The 19,419-nt window shown below is 36.1% G+C and overlaps 1 protein-coding gene across 1 annotated transcript in view; it reads left to right on the top strand.

Moving 5' to 3' along the window:
- The window catches only part of LOC306886624 (peptide methionine sulfoxide reductase MsrA-like), a gene marked incomplete at both ends in the record, with an annotated part of 36,517 nt that extends 29,394 nt beyond the window's left edge, over window positions 1-7,123 (top strand). Inside the window, one exon of the mRNA XM_079443900.1 lies at window positions 6,950-7,123. Within this exon, the coding sequence (XP_079300026.1) occupies window positions 6,950-7,123 (174 nt within the window). The remainder of the gene's footprint in view (window positions 1-6,949) is intronic.
- Between the last annotated feature and the right edge of the window lie 12,296 nt (window positions 7,124-19,419).

Here is a 19,419-nt window from a genome sequence, read left to right on the forward strand (position 1 = left end):
CCCCCCCCCCCATTTAAAATTCTTAATATCCAGTGAAAGGTTAGATTTTTGTGAATTTTTTAAATAAAACATCAAAAGGATGAACAATGCAGATTAATTTTCACAGCCTTCTTTGATCATATTTACCAAGGGTGCTGATATTTTTGTGTGTATATATATATATATGTATGTGTGTGTGTGTATGTGTAGATGTACACATACATACATATATATACATTATTTACTTTTATTTATAAATAATTTTTACTATTCTCATTCATGGTTTGTCATTTTTCTATATTATGTGTTAGAGGGGACAGTGATGAGAAATAAGGATACACTACCATTCAAAAGTTTAGGGTCAGTAAAAGAAATTAATACTTCTATTCAGCAAAGATGCATTAAATTGATCAAAAGTTACAGTAAAGACATGTATAATGTTTCTATTTTTGAATAAATGCCATTTTCAGAACAACAATTTTCAGCATTGATCTTGAGCTCAAAATCAGCATATTAGAATGATGTCTAAAGACTGGAGTAATAACTCTTGATAATTCAGCTTTGCCATCACATGAATAAATTTAATTGAAAATCTAATAAAATTAAAATTTTAAATTATAATGTTTTACAGTGTTACTGTTGTTACTGTAGTTTTATTGTATTTTTGATCAAATAAATGCAGCCTTTTTGAACATAAAATTATTTCAAAAAACGTACAGACCCCAAACTTTTGAACTGTAATGTACATAAATGTGTAATTCAGTTTAGTTCAGAAAATATAACCACAGTTGAAATCCACTGATTTTGTTTTTGCCCCATCACATCTCCAGAAGCTGTCTCATTTCCAACCTCTCTTTTCCATTCTTTGCCGCTCTCAAACTGTCCACTGTCAAACTCTGACCGTCCACACCTGTCAGAAAGATGCGCTTGTGGATGCTCATGAACGCAGCTCATCTGGATGGCTGGACTGTTATCCCTGTAAAACTAGCGTGATGATGCTTTGTTTTGTGAGATGCAGGAGTTTGGGTAACCATCACTGCAGTAACCCTTTGCTCCTCATGTCATCGGTCTTGCTTTTAGGGCTCAGATGTGATTTGGGGGTGAGGGGAATGAGGCGTGGGCAGGGAGGTTGGGTGACCCCTATTGGCCTTGGCCTTGTGCGCATCAGGGTGAAAGGTCAGGCTTGCGGGATGTAGCTGTGGTTAAAGGGACGCAATCAGATTAGGGGACTGAAACAGACATGCTGTTGATGGCCCCTGTGACCCCACAAGCTGAAATGTACACACACAGAGAGATATAGTGATGCAGAAGGGGTTGCACCCCACAGACTGCATGTCAGCAGGGGTTAAACTGGGCCAGAGTACTGTTAAGGCACCTTCAATTAAAAAATAAATAAATAAATGTTGGTTTGTGTCTTTTAAGCTGACCAAGGCTCCATTTATTTAATCAAAAATTCAGTATAAACAGTAATGTTGAAAAATACTATCACAAAATTCATAACTTATAATGTAATTTATGCCTGTGATGGCAAAGCTGAATTTTCAGCAGCTTTCAGTGTCTCGTGATGAGTTGTGCTGCTTAATATTTTTGTGGATAAGTAAATCTTTTATGAATAGAAAGTTCCAAACAACAGTGTTTATTTGAAATAAAAATATTTTGTAACATTATGATTGTATTTACTGAATGTCACTTAAGATCAATGTAATGCATCCTTGCTGAATTAAAGTATTAATTTCCTAAAAATAATAAGTATGATTTGAGAACTGGTATTGTAAATTCTATCAGGAGTGTTGTGTATGGTATGTGAATGTTGTACATTAGGTGATATTACATGCAGCATCAAGATTTTTGTGTTGAACGAATGGCTCCAGATCGCATGAAATCGTTTTAAATGTTTATTAAAAGGGCATCACACCTCCCAGACTTCATAGCCTTTCCCTGCAGTTGATGCTTGTGCTTCTCTCTCTGAGGGCAGAGCGAATCTGAAGTGGTTTCGAAGAACGGCTCAGTTACATAAGCGGCTGTGATGAGATTAGACATGTTAGTCCAGAGTCTTGTTAAAATACAGAGGAGCGGACGTGTGTGTGCATCTGTCATACTATGGAAAAGCACAGCTGATTGTCTGGCAGTGGAGAGTGAGAATTTGAAGAGGGACACTGAAATGAAAGACAGATGTGATGAGTGTGAAGAGATTGATGAGGCTTTTTTTTGAGGACTCTTCCATCAGGTCAAATTCAGGTGATGAATCAGATACCGACATCACACGCAGATGGGAAATGAATTATTAGCACCCACTGAGAGTTTCACTCCATCAAAGTCTCCCAAAACTCTGCCATCGGTGAGGGCGGTCAGGGAGAAGGAAATGCGGAGTGAGAGAGGAAGAAATACTCTTTTAAGCACTGTGGTTGAGGAGGGGAGGGGTGCTGTAATAAAATGTAGGAATTTGCAGAACATCAAAGAGTTTTTATTCAGTAGTGAAAGGGAGCGAGACGCAGGAAGATAGACTAGAGGTACAATTCTGCTGCAGTGAAGCACTTTCTCAGAGGAGTTATTTTGGGGATTTGAATGGAAGTTTATGAATTTTCTTTGTTTATCTACTTGTGTTATGCTGCAGACATCAAAAATTGTATTTATTTAATTTTTATGGATATGTTTTGGGGGGTTGAGATTCATCTCTTCATGGCCCAGATTAAATAATATTGAGAGATTTATTTATTTTTTTTTCAAAGAAAAAGTTGATGCACAAATGTGATGTGCGTGTTGGCATTATTTATATTTTCCATCTTATGGGCAATTAAATGCTTTTATATTATTCTCAATATTTTAAAAAGTGAGCATAATTATTCATCAAAACTAAAATTTTGTAAAATGTAACATTTTTATGTAAAAAAGTATTTTTTATTAAAAGAATAGACTATATAGATGTAGTACCTACATGTCTTGTTTTAAAATTAATTATTATAATAATATTGTTTATAGTCTTGTTTTTGTTCGATCCCTTTATAATCCATAGATAAGCAAAATAAAGTGTTTATGTGAAATATCACTTTCTCTTTGGCTCAAACAATCAAGTTTTTTAATCAATTCCTGATGGATAAAATCCCATCCTACATTTTTATTTTTTTTCTGTTGGAATATCCCGTATCATTCTGAGACGTCAGTTTATGGAAGAAAATTTGTTTTTTAATGGCATTTGACATTGACTTTAAGAATAAAGAAACCCAATGTGCTCTGTAGCCACAGAAGAAAATGTAGCTTTTGATCCTTTTTAAGCATGTTAGCTGATTCTGATCATGAAAAGGGCAGTATAATAATCATAAATGTAGTAGTAACAGGCCTAAATAGACTGAATTTTTATCCAAAATGTCATTCGCTGGTGTTGCCTATTGCTCAGTTTCCCAAAGGCGCTCCATCTAAAAACAAAATCTCTCTCTCTGTTCCATGTCATGTAATCTCACACACATAGACGCTCGTGCTCTCACACTTTGATTTGTCTCCTCTCACAGGTCACATGACCCTCCGCTGCCTTATTCCCTCTCACAAAATGCAGGAACAGCCAAGGATGACAAAATGGATTCCTGACTATATCTTATGCACACACACACACACACACACTCATGCTTACATACAAACTAAGCATGTGTGGAGATGTGCGTAAATGCACAGAACATGCAAAGATCAGCCTTGGCGGGTTTTTTTACATTATGCCTTGTTCCTTTTGTATGTTTGGACTAAAGTGAATCACACACTTATATATAGATATATATGTACACCTACACATGCTTTTCTGTTGGTGAAGCAGAACTATACAGCTTATAATATGTGGAAGGTGCTGTAGCTTTTAGCAGAGACTCTAAACAAGAAGCAAGAAGGTAACTCGCTAAGCTAAAACTGTATCACCGTTTCAGGAATTTTGAAGTAGCTTTTTAGTTCATAGAAAGAGCTGCATTAATATTTATTATTTATATTGTAATGTTAAAAGTAGGCCAAGCTGTTGCAGTTAAAACGTACATGGGGAATGTGCGTGTTAACATGAGCATGTTCAGGTTTGTGTGTGTGTGTGTGAGAGAGAGAGAGAGAGAGAGAGAGAGTGAGTGAGAGAGAGATAGAATAGTCTAATATATAAGGCGAGTTTGTGCCCACAGGTAAACATAAATGGAATTAAATCTGATGGACAAAAAGGGAATTCTGGCTGCAAGACATACCAGAAAATGGTTAGACTAATAATAACATACATTGGTGTGTGTGTGTGTGTGTGTGTGTGTGTGTATTTGCAGATGCAGGAACACTTAGTGACATTAGTTGAGTCATCAGAGTCACATGAAGCATATTCAGATATGCAAATGCTTATGTAATATCTCTCTCTTTGCCTTGTTTCTCTGTCTCTCTCTCTTTGCTTTACTGTCCACAGAAATGTTCTCCTCCACCAGAAAGACACAGACCACTGAGCTTTCTGACACCATATCCACACACACATAAAAAAAAATTCTCCCTTTTTAATGCGCACTATTTAAAATAATTAGCAGTTTAAAGGATGATAAATAGGGCTCAACAATATGGATTTTCATTTCTGCTGGCCCATTCAAGCCAATAGTTTAGATTTGCACTTGACCTTCCAATATAGGCCTAGCAAAACCAAGAATGAAAATTAAGAATGATATATATATGTAGATGTATATATTTTTTTTTAAAGAAATTTAATTAAAGAGATTTTTAGTGTCAGAGTTTTTATTTATGTGTTTATTTAAGAAACCAATGAGCTCTATGTAATCACAGGGAAAAAATATATAAAAAATAGCTTTTGAACATTTTAATGGATTCTGATGACGAAAAGCGCTATATAACAGTAAAAAAAGAAACCAAAACATAGATATATATATTAAGGGTGGAACGGTACACAGATGTCTTGGTTCGATACGATTTCGGTAACAGGAAAACAAAAATCTACTATGCTCGGTTTCTTTTCATTTATTTTGAACAGACAGTCGCGCAAATTACAGTTTTTTTCCATCTAGATGTGAAAATACTAAATATTATTACATTTTTATATATTTAAATTTGTTTTGTTTTCATTGTGAGTGTACACAAATAAAAGCAGACCTTTATACAGTGATGCATTATTAATAAGACAATAAATGTTTAAAGTTGATTCTGCTGGTATAAGGAAACAGTTGAAGTGATCGCGTGCACGCACACACACACAAAACATAACTTACAGCATTGCTAACTTGACAGCGCAGTTGGTACTTTATCAAAATAAAATACAGTGAACCAAACATCAGCGCACGCGCGCCTCTGTGTCACCGCTGGCACGCGACTGAAGTACAAAGCCTATAATTTACATAATAAATAATAGTTTAGCATTCAGATACCTTACATCGCAAATATGGAAATATTATGGAATATTTGTGTGAATGAGAGAGGTGGGATACACGAGCACAAATCCTCATTTCGCAAACAGTCTTTAAAGTATACACCTTTGTCAGTCTATGAGAGAGACGCAGCACACGGTCACCGTTTCATGGGCTTTGTTTTCAAATGAGCAACTCATGGCATTCGCTGTTCTTCTGCTGGCGGTTATCAAACAGCGTTGCATTACTGTGGGCGCTCCCTTCTGGATTGGGGGTGAATTGCCTGTAGTCGTTGTAAGGCCTCATGCACCGAACCGAGATGCCCGTACCGTGACGGTTCGGTACGAATACATGTATCATTCCACCCCTAATGAATATATATATATATATATATATATATATATATATATATATATATATATATATACATATTAGTGCTGTCAAACAATTAATCGCATCCAAAATAAAAGTTTTTGTTTACATAATATATGTGTATATACTGTGCATATTTATTATGTGTATATAAACAAACACGTGCATATATTTAAGAAAAATATATTATTTTTATATATTAAATATATAATATAAAATGTAAAAAAAAAATATATATATAGATACGTGCAAATATTTTCAAAATATATGCTGTATGTGTGTGTATTTATATATAACTAATAAATATACACGGTACACATACATATATTATGTAAACAAAAACTTTTATTTTGGATGCGATTAATGATGAAACATGAAAAGCATCTTATTATTAACCATTATTATTGTTATTATCATAAAACTATAAATATGTAATCCTAATTCTCTCACACACGGGCACCTTTTTCTTTTTTTTTTTTCTTTTTTTTTGGATGCTCTGCTTATCAAGTTTTTGGTTCGCTTTTTATGCACACCTGGCTAAATGTTAACCATGTAATGTTTAACCATGTAATAATTCTATAAGTTAATTCTCGTCTTTTTTGCATTCTAAATATACTAATATCAGAGACATAATTTTACAAATAAAACAAATAGGAAATTTTGGCTTTGTTGTTGTATATTTATCTTTGTTTTTGTGGTGTCCGTGCTGCTGTTAGTATCTCATGGTGTAATGATGCACATGCAGCCTCTTTTGTTAGACATGAAATCAGAAGCAACTGAAGCAGACTTCTGTCCCCACCTAGTGGCTGAGATCTGAAACTACATTCATTTCAAAAATGACAGCTGTGACTTCTCAAAGCCAGCCCAGCACATAGATGCTCTCCTCTCTTTCTTTCTGTTGTAGAGACACCTCCCTCAGGTCTACATGCGAGCTTTAGAAATACTGTGATTGATGTTCAAAGGTGTTTTGTTCTCTCCATTTGGAATAGTAGTACCTAAAGCCTTTTTCTGCTGGAGTTTATGGATGCTGCCCCTAGAGGGAGACAGAACTTCATTCATGTCCCTTTGAAACAATTTTGGACATTCTGTCTGGCTTTAACATCACATACACAAGAAAAAGTTGTTTCAGTTCAAAATGAGTTGTTTCTCCCTAGACAGTGATCCCATTTATCGTCTTCATATCAAAATGTGTCGTCATTTACCATCTCTTTCCCTGTGTCTGTTCCTGTTTCGTCTTTCTGCTATAGGCTCTGACTAAGAAAGACCTGGGTGAGATCACCACAGAGATCCGAGAGCACCCTGAATTTTACTATGCTGAAAACTATCACCAGCAATACCTGCACAAGGTGCCTAAAGGATACTGTGGGTTAAAGGGCACCGGTGTCACGTGCGCTATTGTAGGAGAGAAAGATGAACTCTGACCCAAGGCACACAGACATTGTCTGCTACTTTAAAGGGATGCTTCACCCAAAAATGAGTATTATGTGATCATTGAATTTGTAAGAATTTCTAATATTCTTCTGGAAACCCCTAACAAAGCTTTTTCATTACTTTAAATAAAATAAACTTTAACTGTAATTAAATAAAATGTTTTTAAAAATTAAACTTATTTTATTTCAGGTAGTCTTTTTCAGCTAGGCTACATAACAGACATTTTAAAAAGAACAAATACGCATGAAATTCGTTATAACTTTAAGAATAAAAAAAAAATCAAATTCAAAATATTAGCAAAAATAGTATAGTGTGTGAATTATATTAAAAATAATTCTGCTGTATCACACAAAAGAAGATGTTTTGGTTGCCCTTATTCATGCAATTACTGAAAATGTGGACTACCTTTCAAGCTTTAAAAAGGAGGTCATCTGGATTTCACTTTGGCCCTTTTGTAATGCTTGGAAGCTTTGTTTTTGTGCCATGAAAGAAATTCAAATCTTTTTGTTTCAACTTGAAAGTACTCCTTTAACAGGAGAGTGGTGTGTTTTGATCCATGTATAAAAAGACACATACATGTGAATGTATGTACAAACTGTGTATTAAATATATTTTTCTGACTAAATGTGAGTCTGTGGTACAACTTGGACTCCTAAAGCCAACAGCAACCTTCTGCCAGTGATATTTCCTCAAGCTGTATCTGTCACACTGTCTGCTCTAGAGCATCTGCTGTGTGGCTCTGGCCAATCTCTGATCTCTATGGGCATTACAGTTCTGCAGCATTCTAACATTCTTTAGAACAAACACAATCATATTACACATTATTATTGTTACACATTAATTTGTTCTTCACGGAGCCGTCAAGTTGCACATGTAATGCCTGTATACCACTAGGTGGCAGGCAGCACGTGTGAATATAAAAAAACATGCCTCTAAATAAATCTACTGTAGATTAAAGGAGGTGGAAGTGTGTAATTTCTGTGCCACCAGCCTCACCAAACAGAACTGCGGAAATGACTAGAAAAGGAAAATTGGTAATTGCGTTACAAAGCCTTGAAATGAGAAGGTTAATTAAGCCTCAGTTTGAATACTTGGTAGGTGTGAAGTGAGACTTGAAAGCTGGAAAATCTGTGGTTGCTAGAGCATTGGTAGGCAGTTGTTTTCTAGATGGCCGATACGTTTTTCTGGGTGGTTGTGGTGGCATTTAGTTGATGTAGCCTGAAAGCTTTTGGAGGGGTTAGAGATTAAATTTTGATCTTATGCTATATGACAGCAGTATATTGACCAAATAAAAAAAATAAAAAAACAGACAGTTGACTTTCATTGTATTATATATATTTTTTAAAAAAAAAGCTAAATAACTTTCATCATAAATAACTTATTTTTTATATAGTAGATCTATTGCTTTATTATTTGAAACCTCCCTGCGATTATTTAAAAATTATTTTTACTACAACAGTATGTTGAAAAATTTAAATGCTGAACTCCACTAACTTTATGGGCACAAAAACACATTTTTCAATATACACTCTTTTGTGTTCCACATGAGAACGTTAGTCGTACAGGTTTGGAATGAAATGAGGGTGAGTAAATGCTGACAGATCTGTTATTTTGAAGTGAACTATAACTTGCTATAAACGGGTTACTGTAAATATGTCGGTTTCACACCTCAGCTGTGTAAAGCGCTACACATGAGTCAGTTGCTCATTTTAGAAAATGAAAAAGCTTGACAACAAGCTGATTTGCTGACTGCCCTGAATAGAGCTGGGTAATTATATGCTGATCTATCTGCTTTAAGCAGCGGTACCTGCCCTAGTTTACCTCGATAGTTGAAGTACTAATGAACTGGGCCTGGCTTTGGCTGAAGTTTGGGTGATATCTTGTACATGTACTCAAGTGCACAGTGAATTCTAGTGGTTCTGGAGCAAAAGCCATGTGCTCTAAAACTGGATCAAAAGTGGTAGAGTCGACAGAACGGAGGATTCTGGAAGCCTCTTGTGGTGTGTTGTCGTCTGCTCCTCGGCTGATGATGTCACTGTGTTATCTGTCATCTCTGACTGTGTCTCTGGGATGAGACACACACATGATTCACACAGTGGGAGGAGAAAGATTTCTGGGAAATTATACATTCATCTTCACACTCCCACATGTGTGCTATATGCACCTACCTGTGTTTTCACCGCCAGACGTTCATAGGGGTTATATAAACACATTTCTGCTATGTATGGATCCCACTTAAACACAAAGATTGGCGAAGGTCAGATTACCAAGATTTGGTAAAATGATCTTCATACAACGGCTCCAAAAAGTCATTTATACACCTAAAAATGTCTGAACATCTCTGTTTTAGTTTAATAAACCTTTTCTCAGAAATAACTTTATTTTTCTTATATATTATTTGAAATCTAACAAAATGGTTCATTTTCTCAATTTTTAGGAATATTGAAGTTATGATTAGGTGCTTACAATGAAAGTGAATGGGGCCAATCTATAATTGTTAGAATATGCATTGTTTCAAAAGTATATCCAAATCGACAGACAAATCTAAATAATTTTTTTTGAGCTTAACTTTTGATACTGGATTATTCATTTAAGCGTCTTGAGTTGTATTACTATATGTCCAGCACAGCCGCAAATTTACCAACATACACACACAGGTGTGGTGGCGTGTTCAATGAACCAGACACACACACGCTTGTACGCACACACTCTGACACACTGACAAATCTAGAAAAAGCTTTTTTGTTGACCGCAGTCTGATTTCCTCTGCTCTATTTTATCTTTTCATTTCTTTTTTCTCTTTGTGTCTATCTCTTCCTGACACCTGTGTGTAGGTGTGGACCGTGCTGCAGGTGCTCAGTCTCTCTCTCTCTCTCTTTGGCTTTCTCTTTCTGTCTCTCTCTCACTCATTCTTAGTCTCTTCCTCCCCCCTCCCTTTATGAGATTATTTTGGTATGATGGTGATATTTTTTGCATTTATGCACATGTTTCTGTTTGGCTTGTATGTGCCACATCGCTATAAAAATCAGCTTGACTCTGGGTATGTCCCTTTGTGGTTACTGCTGCCTTCCTATCTGATAGATCAGTGGCTGATTCTTAAAACTGAAAAAGTATGTCGCTGGAAAAACGGCCTCACTCATATCTCAGTGAAATGAACTATATGTGGGACAGTGGTTTAGCTCTTTATGTGGCTGATACAGTGTAAAAAAAAATTTTTCAAAAAGTTGTTTCAACTTAAAATAATTTGTTACCCCCGCTGACTTAAAATTTTTAGTTTAGTCAACTTTAAATTTTAAGTTACTCAATGTTAATTTAAGGGACAACTGGATTATTTTAGTTGACTAAACAAAAAAATTTAAGTCAGCGGGTTAACAAATTATTTTAAGTTGAAAAAAAGTTTTGTTTTTTGTTTTGTTTGTTTTTTACAGTGATTACAGCAGTTAGCCACAGCCCCCAAATTCGGCATTCAAAGAGTGCAGATACAGGTACATCTAAAAAAATTTGAATATCGAGAAAAAGGTCAATATTTTTTGTCTCTCATTTCAGAAAGTGAAACCCATAAATTATATAGATTCATTACACATAGAGTTAAATATTTCAAACCTTTATTTCTTGGAATTTTGATGATTATGGCTTGCAGATAATGAAAACCCAAAATTCAGTGTCTCGGAAAATTAGAATATTACATAAGATCAATAAAAAAAGGATATTTTAAACAGAAATGTCAGGCTTCTGAAAAGTATGTTCATTTCTATGCACTCAATACTTGGTTGGGCCTCCTTTTGCATGAATTACTGCATCAATGCGGCGTGGCATGGACGTGATCAGTTTGTGGCACTGCTCAGGTGTAATGGAAGCCCAGGTTGCTTTGATAGCGGCCTTCAGGTCATCTGCATTGTTGGGTCTGGTGTCTCTCATCTTCCTCTTGACAATATCCCATAGGTTCTCTATGGGGTTCAGGTCAGGCAAGTTTGCTGGCCAATCAAGCACAGTAACACCATGGTCATTGAACCAGCTTTTGCACCTTTGACACTGTGAGCAGGTGCCAAGTCCTGTTGGAAAATGAAATCAGCATCTCCATAAAGCATGAAGTGCTCTAAAATTTTCTGGTAGATGGCTGCGTTGACTGTGGACTTCAGAAAACACAGTGGACCAACACCAGCAGATGACATGGCAGCCCAAATCATCACTGACTCTGGAAACTTCACACTGGACTTCAAGCAACATGGATTCTGTGCCTCTCCACTCTTCCTCCAGACTCTGGGACCTTGATTTCCAAATTAAATGTAAAATTTACTGTCATCTGAAAAGAGGACTTTGGACCACTGAGCAACAGTCCAGTTCTTTTTCTCCACAGCCCAGGTAAGATGCTTCTGACGTTGTCTCTGGTTCAGAAGTGGCTTGGTAGCCCTTTTCCTGAAGACGTCTGAGCGTGGTGACTCTTGATGCAAGTGTTTGAATCAGCTTTGCTTGACAGTATTCTCAAGCTTGCGGTCATCCCTGTTGCTTGTGCACTTTTTCCTACCCAAATTCTTCTTTCCAGTCAACTTTGCATTTAATATGCTTTGATACAGCACTCTGTAAACAGCCACACCTTTCAGTAATGACCCTCTGTGACTTACCCTCTTTGTGGAGGGCGTCAATGTTCGTCTTCTGGATCTTTGCCAAGTCAGCAGTCTTCCCCATTATTGTGGTTTCAAAGAACAAGAGATACCTGGAATTTATACTGTAGGATTGGTCATTAATTGAAACTCAAATGTAAATATTCTAATATTTTGAGAGACTGATTTTTGACTTTCATCAGCTGTAAGCTCTAATCATCAAAATTAAAACAAAAAAACTTTTGAAATGTTTTACTTTACATGTAATGAATCTAAAAAATATGAAAGTTTCACTTTTTGAAATGTTACAACAAAAAATGAACTTTTTCACGATATTCAATTTTTTTTTAGATGTACCTGTATTTGCCCCAAACACAATGAAATATTTTACATTTGTGAAACTTGTTTTACTCTGGTTGAGTCTGCGTGCTGCTTGATGACACACAATATTTAATAAATAAGCATCATAGTATACAGACAGGATTTCAAATAAACTAATTCAAGGAAAAATGTATCATATAAATTATATTATGTTTTGTTATCTGTTATAAGCTGAGCTGTGTTGTGATATTATGTGTTTGGTTGGGTATCGTGATGTGTTATATGTATACGTTTTTGTAATGTTATACGTGTTCTTATTAGCTGCCTATTATTTGCTGTGTTCTGTTTTATGTTATGCTGTGTTAGGCCTATATGTTATGTTATATCCTTTGTTGTTATATATTGTGATGTTATGTTCAATGTTTTTGTGATGTTATGTGTCACATTATTAGCTTTGTTGTGTTAAGATGTGTTATGTTTAGTTATGCTGTTATGTGTCATGCTGTTAGATATGTTGCGTTATGCCCAATGTGATGTGTTGTTACTTGCTGTTCTGTTTGATGTTGTGTCTTGTTATATGTGTTGTAGTGTTATTGTGTTTTGATATATGTTTTGATGTGTTGTGTCTTTGTGTGATTTTCTGGTTTATGTTTTTTTTATGTTATGCTGTGTTGTGTTATTGTGTTATGTATTGTTATATATTGTGATGTGTTGTGTTATATGTTGTGTTGTGTTGTGTTATTTGTTATGTTACTGTGTTGTTGTGCTGTTATATATTATATATTAAATATTCTCTGTTTTTCGTGATATGTTATGAAGGTGATGTTATTTGCTTTATGTTATGATGTGTTTTGTTTGGTTATATGCTGTTTTGTCTTGTAATTTGTTGTCTTATGTTATATATATAGTGATTTGTTGTTATTTGTTGTATGTTTTGTGTGTTATGTTACACTATGCTATGTTATGTTGTTATGTTATGTTATGTTACACTATGTTATGTTACACTATGTTATGTTGTTATGTTATGTTATGTTACACTATGTTATGTTACACTATGTTATGTTACACTATGCTATGCTATGCTATGTTATGTTGTTATGTTATGTTATGTTATGTTACGCTATGTTATGTTATGTTACACTATGTTATGTTATGTTACACTATGTTATGTTACACTATGCTATGCTATGTTATGTTGTTATGTTATGTTATGTTATGTTACACTATGTTATGTTACGCTATGCTATGTTATGTTGTTATGTTATGTTATGTTACGCTATGTTATGTTATGTTACGCTATGTTATGTTATGTTATGTTATATTACGCTATGTTATGTTATGTTACGCTATGTTATGTTATGTTATGTTATGTTATATGTTGTGAACCAGGCTATTCTGTGAGGCACATCAATGTCAAAAAGTGGCCCTATTCATTTTAATTCAGAATGGATATACAGTGCCCTCCAAAAGTATTGGAACAGTAAAGACAAAATTGCTCTGTTGGCTGTGGAGTCGAGACATATACAAAAATTATTAAAAGATGAATATGAGACAAAACTACAGAATGTCGCATTTTATTATTGGGTGATTCAACACATTGATGTTTTACCAGCTAAGAAGTTCAGCACTTTTAGAGTTTCATCCCTCTATCTGATGTGAGAATAAGTATTGGAACAGTTGCCTCACAGGTCTTTCTAAGTGATCAGCTGTGTCCTGTTGCATTAATTCTTCAGATATTAAAAGCAGGGAATGTGTCGTATCAGTTATATCCATTACTTCTGTATTCTGAATCTTGCATTCAATGATGACACACACAAACCAGGATGAAGATGAGGGAGCTGACTTTGAGAGAAAAGCAAGCAATTTGGATGCTAAAAGAAAAGAGGAAGTCAGTTAGAGCTCTATAAAAAACAAAGGGCATGGAGAAATCAAGAGTTTGGAAACCAGCAGCGACACCAGCAACCAACAACGACCTGATCGGCTGAGAAAACAACAGTAGTTGATGACAGACAAATCATAAAAGCTGTGAAAATTAATCCTAAAAGACGTGTCTGTAAAATCACCAACAACTTCCAGAAAGCTGGGGTGATGCTCTGACAATCTACTGTCCTCAGGAGACTTTGACACAGAATTACAGATGCTACACAGCAAGATGCAAACCTCTGACCAGCACCAAAAGTAGAAAGGCAAGATTAGAGTTTGCAAAAAAGCACAAAGGTGAGCCAGAAGAGTTTTGGAACTGTGTTTATGGACCGATGAGACAAAGATGAACCTTTATCTAAGTGATTGGAAAGCAAAAATGTGGAGAAAAAAAGGGAACTGCAATGATCGCAAGCATACAGCCTCATCTGTAAAGCATGGTGGAGGTGGTGTCGTGGCATGGCTGCCTCTGAAACAGACCTCTCGACTTTACTAATGACTTAATGTATGATAGCAGAATGAATTTGGAAGGGTACAAAACCATCTTGCCTACCAATATTCAAGAAAATGCCACCAGATTCATTGGGAAGTGCTTCATATTGCATCAGGACAATGACCCAAAACACCCTGCCAGTTCAGTCAAGGAATTTATAAAGGCAAAGAAATGGAAAGTCTTAGATTGCCCAAGTCAATATCCAGATTTAGATCCGATTGAACATGAATTTCACCAGCTGAAGAGGAGAGTAAAGGCAGAAACTCCCCAAACAAGCAACAATTGGAATTGGCTGCATTAAAGGCTGGGAAAGTATTTCAAAGGATGAGACCAAGAGTCTGGTGATGTCTATGGGTCACAGACTCGCTGCTGTGATTGTGCGCAAGGGATCTGCAACTAAATAATAGCTTTTAATCTTTTATATCTGCCTCTTGTTCAACTGTCCCAATACTTATGCTCACATCAATGAGTGGGATGAACTCTAAAAGTGCTGTTCTTTTTATTTGGTAAAACATGTGTGTTGAAACGGCTAATAATAAAATGTGACATTCTGTCGTTTTGTCTCATATTCATCTTTTAATCATAATTGCAAATGTCTTGACTCCACAGCCAACAGAGCAATTTTGTTTTTGTTCCAATACTTATGGAAGGGCACTGAATATTCATAATGGATAAACATATTTATAAATGTCAATGCTAAACCTATATGGGACCAATAATATATCCTAAACAAATAATGGCTAATAAATATTCACAGGTCATTGGCAGGTGAGGTTAATTTTGGATCTTGCTTACAAAAGATCATCTCCTCTTTCTCTTCTCTGTGTCTGCATTATTCCTCCCTCTATCTCTCTTTCTGTCTCTGATCATATTGGTGACTTTGTGCAACAGTATGAAGGCAGTGAGTGTGACAGAGCCAAACTGTCCAGGTGCAAGTGTCTGACTCCTCCCTCTCACTTACACACACACACTTCGGCACAGGATGAAGACACTCGGCAGTTATTTCTGTGTTTCCTGTCTTGGGTCTCTCTCACACACACACAGGTGCAGTGGAGAGTCACTCAGTGAGGAGGCCACCAGCCAGTCACATGCACGTGTGTTGCGACCGGACACGATGACACACTCTGATATTTCCCTCCCACCCCCACAGTGTGTGTGTGTGTGTGGGAGGAATGGGTGGTGCTATTACCATAGGGGCAGGGGTCAAGATGTGTAGAACAGAAGAAAAAATAAAGGCAGAGAAATTGTGAGAGCGGGAGAGACACCGGTGCTCCACACCGCCCACATCTCGCAGATGTGCTGCCCGGAGAACAGTGAAGCTTACTGGGCAGCACAGAGACAGCAGTGTGCCCTCAGTACACACACACATACGCGCTCTCGCGACCAGGCGTGATTGCTCCATTAGAAGGTTCCTCAGCTGTGGCCGTTTCTCACACACTCGCATACAGCTGCAAACACACAATTATAGCCTACTTTGACCCTCACGCACAGACGCTCGCTCGCTTACGCACAGATGCACTTTTGAGCGTATAGTTCACATCCCCATCAGACCTCTGGGTGTTTCGAGAGAGGCCACAGGCCAAAGCTTTTTGTAGCTTATTTGGGTCACCATCTGACATCAAACACGCTGTCCACTGCTATCGCCCATCAACTAATGCGTAAACAGGAAAAGGAAATGTGAGTGTGATAGATATCAGTGTGTTCTGCTGCAAGGTGCTTCACATTGACAAACTTGATCTCATGAAAATATCGGCAAACTCTTAAGATCTTAGATAAAACTCATTTCTGGACTTTTCAACTGACTTGTTGAAAACAGCAGGCCAAGAACCTCCATCTTCTTGTTTTTTTATTCAATTGCATTAGTGCTGAATCTGAACTTTTTGCACTAGAGTTTACACCAGTGATTCTCAACCAGAGGGGCTCATGATGATTTAAAATGATTAAAAAAAAAGGCATAACAATAATTCTAGACCTGGAAAAGTAATGTAAATAATAAAATCTTGTATGTATCTTGTCATGGGCATTGTTGTAGCCTATATTTTTAGGTATGTTCTAAAGTCCTAAAATATTTTGTCAGGTAGAAATTGAGAGTAAATTTTTTTTCAAAATCCTTATCCTTATACAGCAAATCATACTAGAAAAGTAATAGAGCCTTTGCATATTGTTGTGGACAATGAGGGGGGCCTTAGAGTCAAAAAGCTTGAGAACCACTACCTTGGAGGAAAGTTTTATTGCTCAAAATGAAAACGGAAATGAATGGAACATATCTATTTAGTGATAGTGTAATATCCTTTGGTATAAACCCCTTCCTCTGTTCTGATGATTGATTCTTGTACTTGTTCAAACCATCAGATCCTCCCAGAGGAAGTTAAAATTAAGTAAAATCACTTAAGTATAAACTTTCACTTGAGTATCAACTATGAATACTAACACGAAAAATACTGTCACTTTAAGAGAGGTTCTTGTAATCTTTTTACAAGTTGCTCTTTCTGAATTCATGAGTGAGAATTGGAATTCAATTGGCCACACCTGTCAGGAAGTTGAACTGAATAGAAAGAGGATGTTGATTAGGCAAATAAAGGCCTATAAACCTTTAAACTTCAAGGTTTTTCACATTTTTAAATTGTATAAAGCAAGTTTATTTCAAACTTTTCTTGCTTAAAAACTACAGTTGTATGAATTTCTAAACTAATTTAAATTCTACATTCTTGCATAAAAATAAAAGGCATTCTTAATTCAGTACTGAATAGCACATAACCCTGGAAGAACTAAAAGGATGTTTAATGAACTTGAAATAACCTTATTTTGAACATATTTTAAGTTTTGATGTCAGATCTTAGTATATTGGAAATCTGAATTTCTGAGTTGTTGATCTCTTCTAAATCTCTAGAAGAAATATATCTGAGATTACTGATGTCTTCTTCTGAGGAGAAAAATATGAGCAGCAAGAAATTTAAGTAATCTCTAGTTGCTCTCCCGAATCTCATTACTACCTAGGAAAAACACTTGCGATAAAAAATAGATCTAATGAGTGATTTGTCTTTCCTGTGGGTGGGGCTTAAAAGAGACTTGCAGGTACATCACTCTAGTGTTGTTGTGCTGGAGCTGAGAAGAAGAATGTTTTTCAGAAGATCTCAAACCTGGGCATCCTGTTGTTGTGCGATCTGTTCGAGCCCAGCAAAAAAGTATCAAGATGTTAATATCAGCACAAAGAAGACACGTTGTTTTTACTGCGGTTAAACATGGCTCTCACTGCACACAGACTCAGTGCAGCAGGCCGCAGAGTGCATGTATGCAATACTGCGTGGGCGAACCTCGCTGTAGCTTTTAACTGCGTGGGACAGACGAATGTGTTTGTCTGTGTTCGTGTACATATAAGGGTGTGTGTGTGCAAAGGACAGGTTGAGGATGGGTGCAGAAAGTGTATTTCTCCAAAACAGCATCTTACTTTGCCCCGCAATGACTCATTTGCGTCTCTTCTGCACCTTGCCGCACACACACATACACACACTAAGCTAATGAGGACATACAATAGAATTCTATTGTTTTACATAAAGCTAATTGTAATTACTGTAGTCTAACCCATCCCTAAACACTAATCTCTATCCATGAATCAGTTTTTTCAAATGTTAGTCTCCAAAAGGTATTGTCATATTTAGTTAAACACACATAAACATTCATGCAAAGGTCTCACATACTGATTCCTAACCTAGTTCTCACACAAATATATTTTGACACAACCTTCAGTCATTGGTAACACTTAACAACAAGTTTCAGTTTGTTTGTTTTATTTATGTAGTGAACTAACAATTAACATTTTTACAGTACGTATTCTATAGACTAAAGTTTATAAATAGACTATTGTTCATTCAGAATGCATTAACTAATGTTAATTCAGACATTTAGCTATATTAAAACTAATGTAAAACTGTATGCACTATAAAAAAAAACACACACAGTTACATAAAGGAAAAAGTCACAAGCATCCACCTTGAAATTATAAAACTGTATTAGTATATGTAAAAATGAACATTAAAAAAACCTTATTGTAAAGTGATACCCATTCATTTTGTATGAACTTAAAAATCATATATAGTTACACATAGGGGAAAACATCACAGGCATCCACCTTGCTGGTTTCATCTACTGTAATAATTCATCAGCCTTGTGAACTAGGCGAGACAGAATATGCGGTGTTTAATAGCATTTTTCTGCTCGGTTGGAATTTATTTGGATCATAAAATATGTTAAACAGAGTTGCCAGGACAACACTCTTGATGGTCAGAAAGCATTATTAAATCAGCTAAAACATTTAAATGAACACACAAGTTGCAGGAGATGACTTTTTGTGAATGATGAGTATTTGGAAATGTGTGAATGAGGGGCCTTCCTAACAGTATCATCAGATGCTTTTTTTCACAGGAAAAACCCAGCCATGACCTTTACCTTTACATACACATTGCAGCTTCAGTGACAATAGGGCTCATCTAAAGTTTGAATGAAAGATATTAATAGCCCTGAATTGAGAGTAATGCTAATTATGTTGAGTAATGTTAACTGATGAATGTTACCAATCTGGTTACTTTTACAACATATTCACCTCTCTGTGTGACTGATAAGACATAGGGAGGAAAGGTTCATCGGGAGGAAACCACATTCGACGTCTCTCCCATGCAGCTGCTCCCAGACACCCACTCTTCCTGCAGGAGTGCATGTGTGTGTGTACTTTCATGGTCTTTGTACCATTAAAACATACTGCAATTTTCATAGCTTAAAACATCCTCCTAATTATAAACAAAGCATTTATTTAATCAAGCTCCAAAAACTGCTCGTTTTGGATCTGAGATGCAAGCTGAAGTCACCCAAGCACAAACATTTGCATAAACACTGCCTCCAGAGCAAGACATCAACGAATATGTGCTTCTCACCATAGGCCATGCTCACTAGCGTT

The sequence above is a fragment of the Barbus barbus genome, assembly GCF_936440315.1.
Source record: "Barbus barbus genome assembly, chromosome: 20".
Taxonomy (NCBI): Eukaryota; Metazoa; Chordata; class Actinopteri; order Cypriniformes; family Cyprinidae; genus Barbus; species Barbus barbus.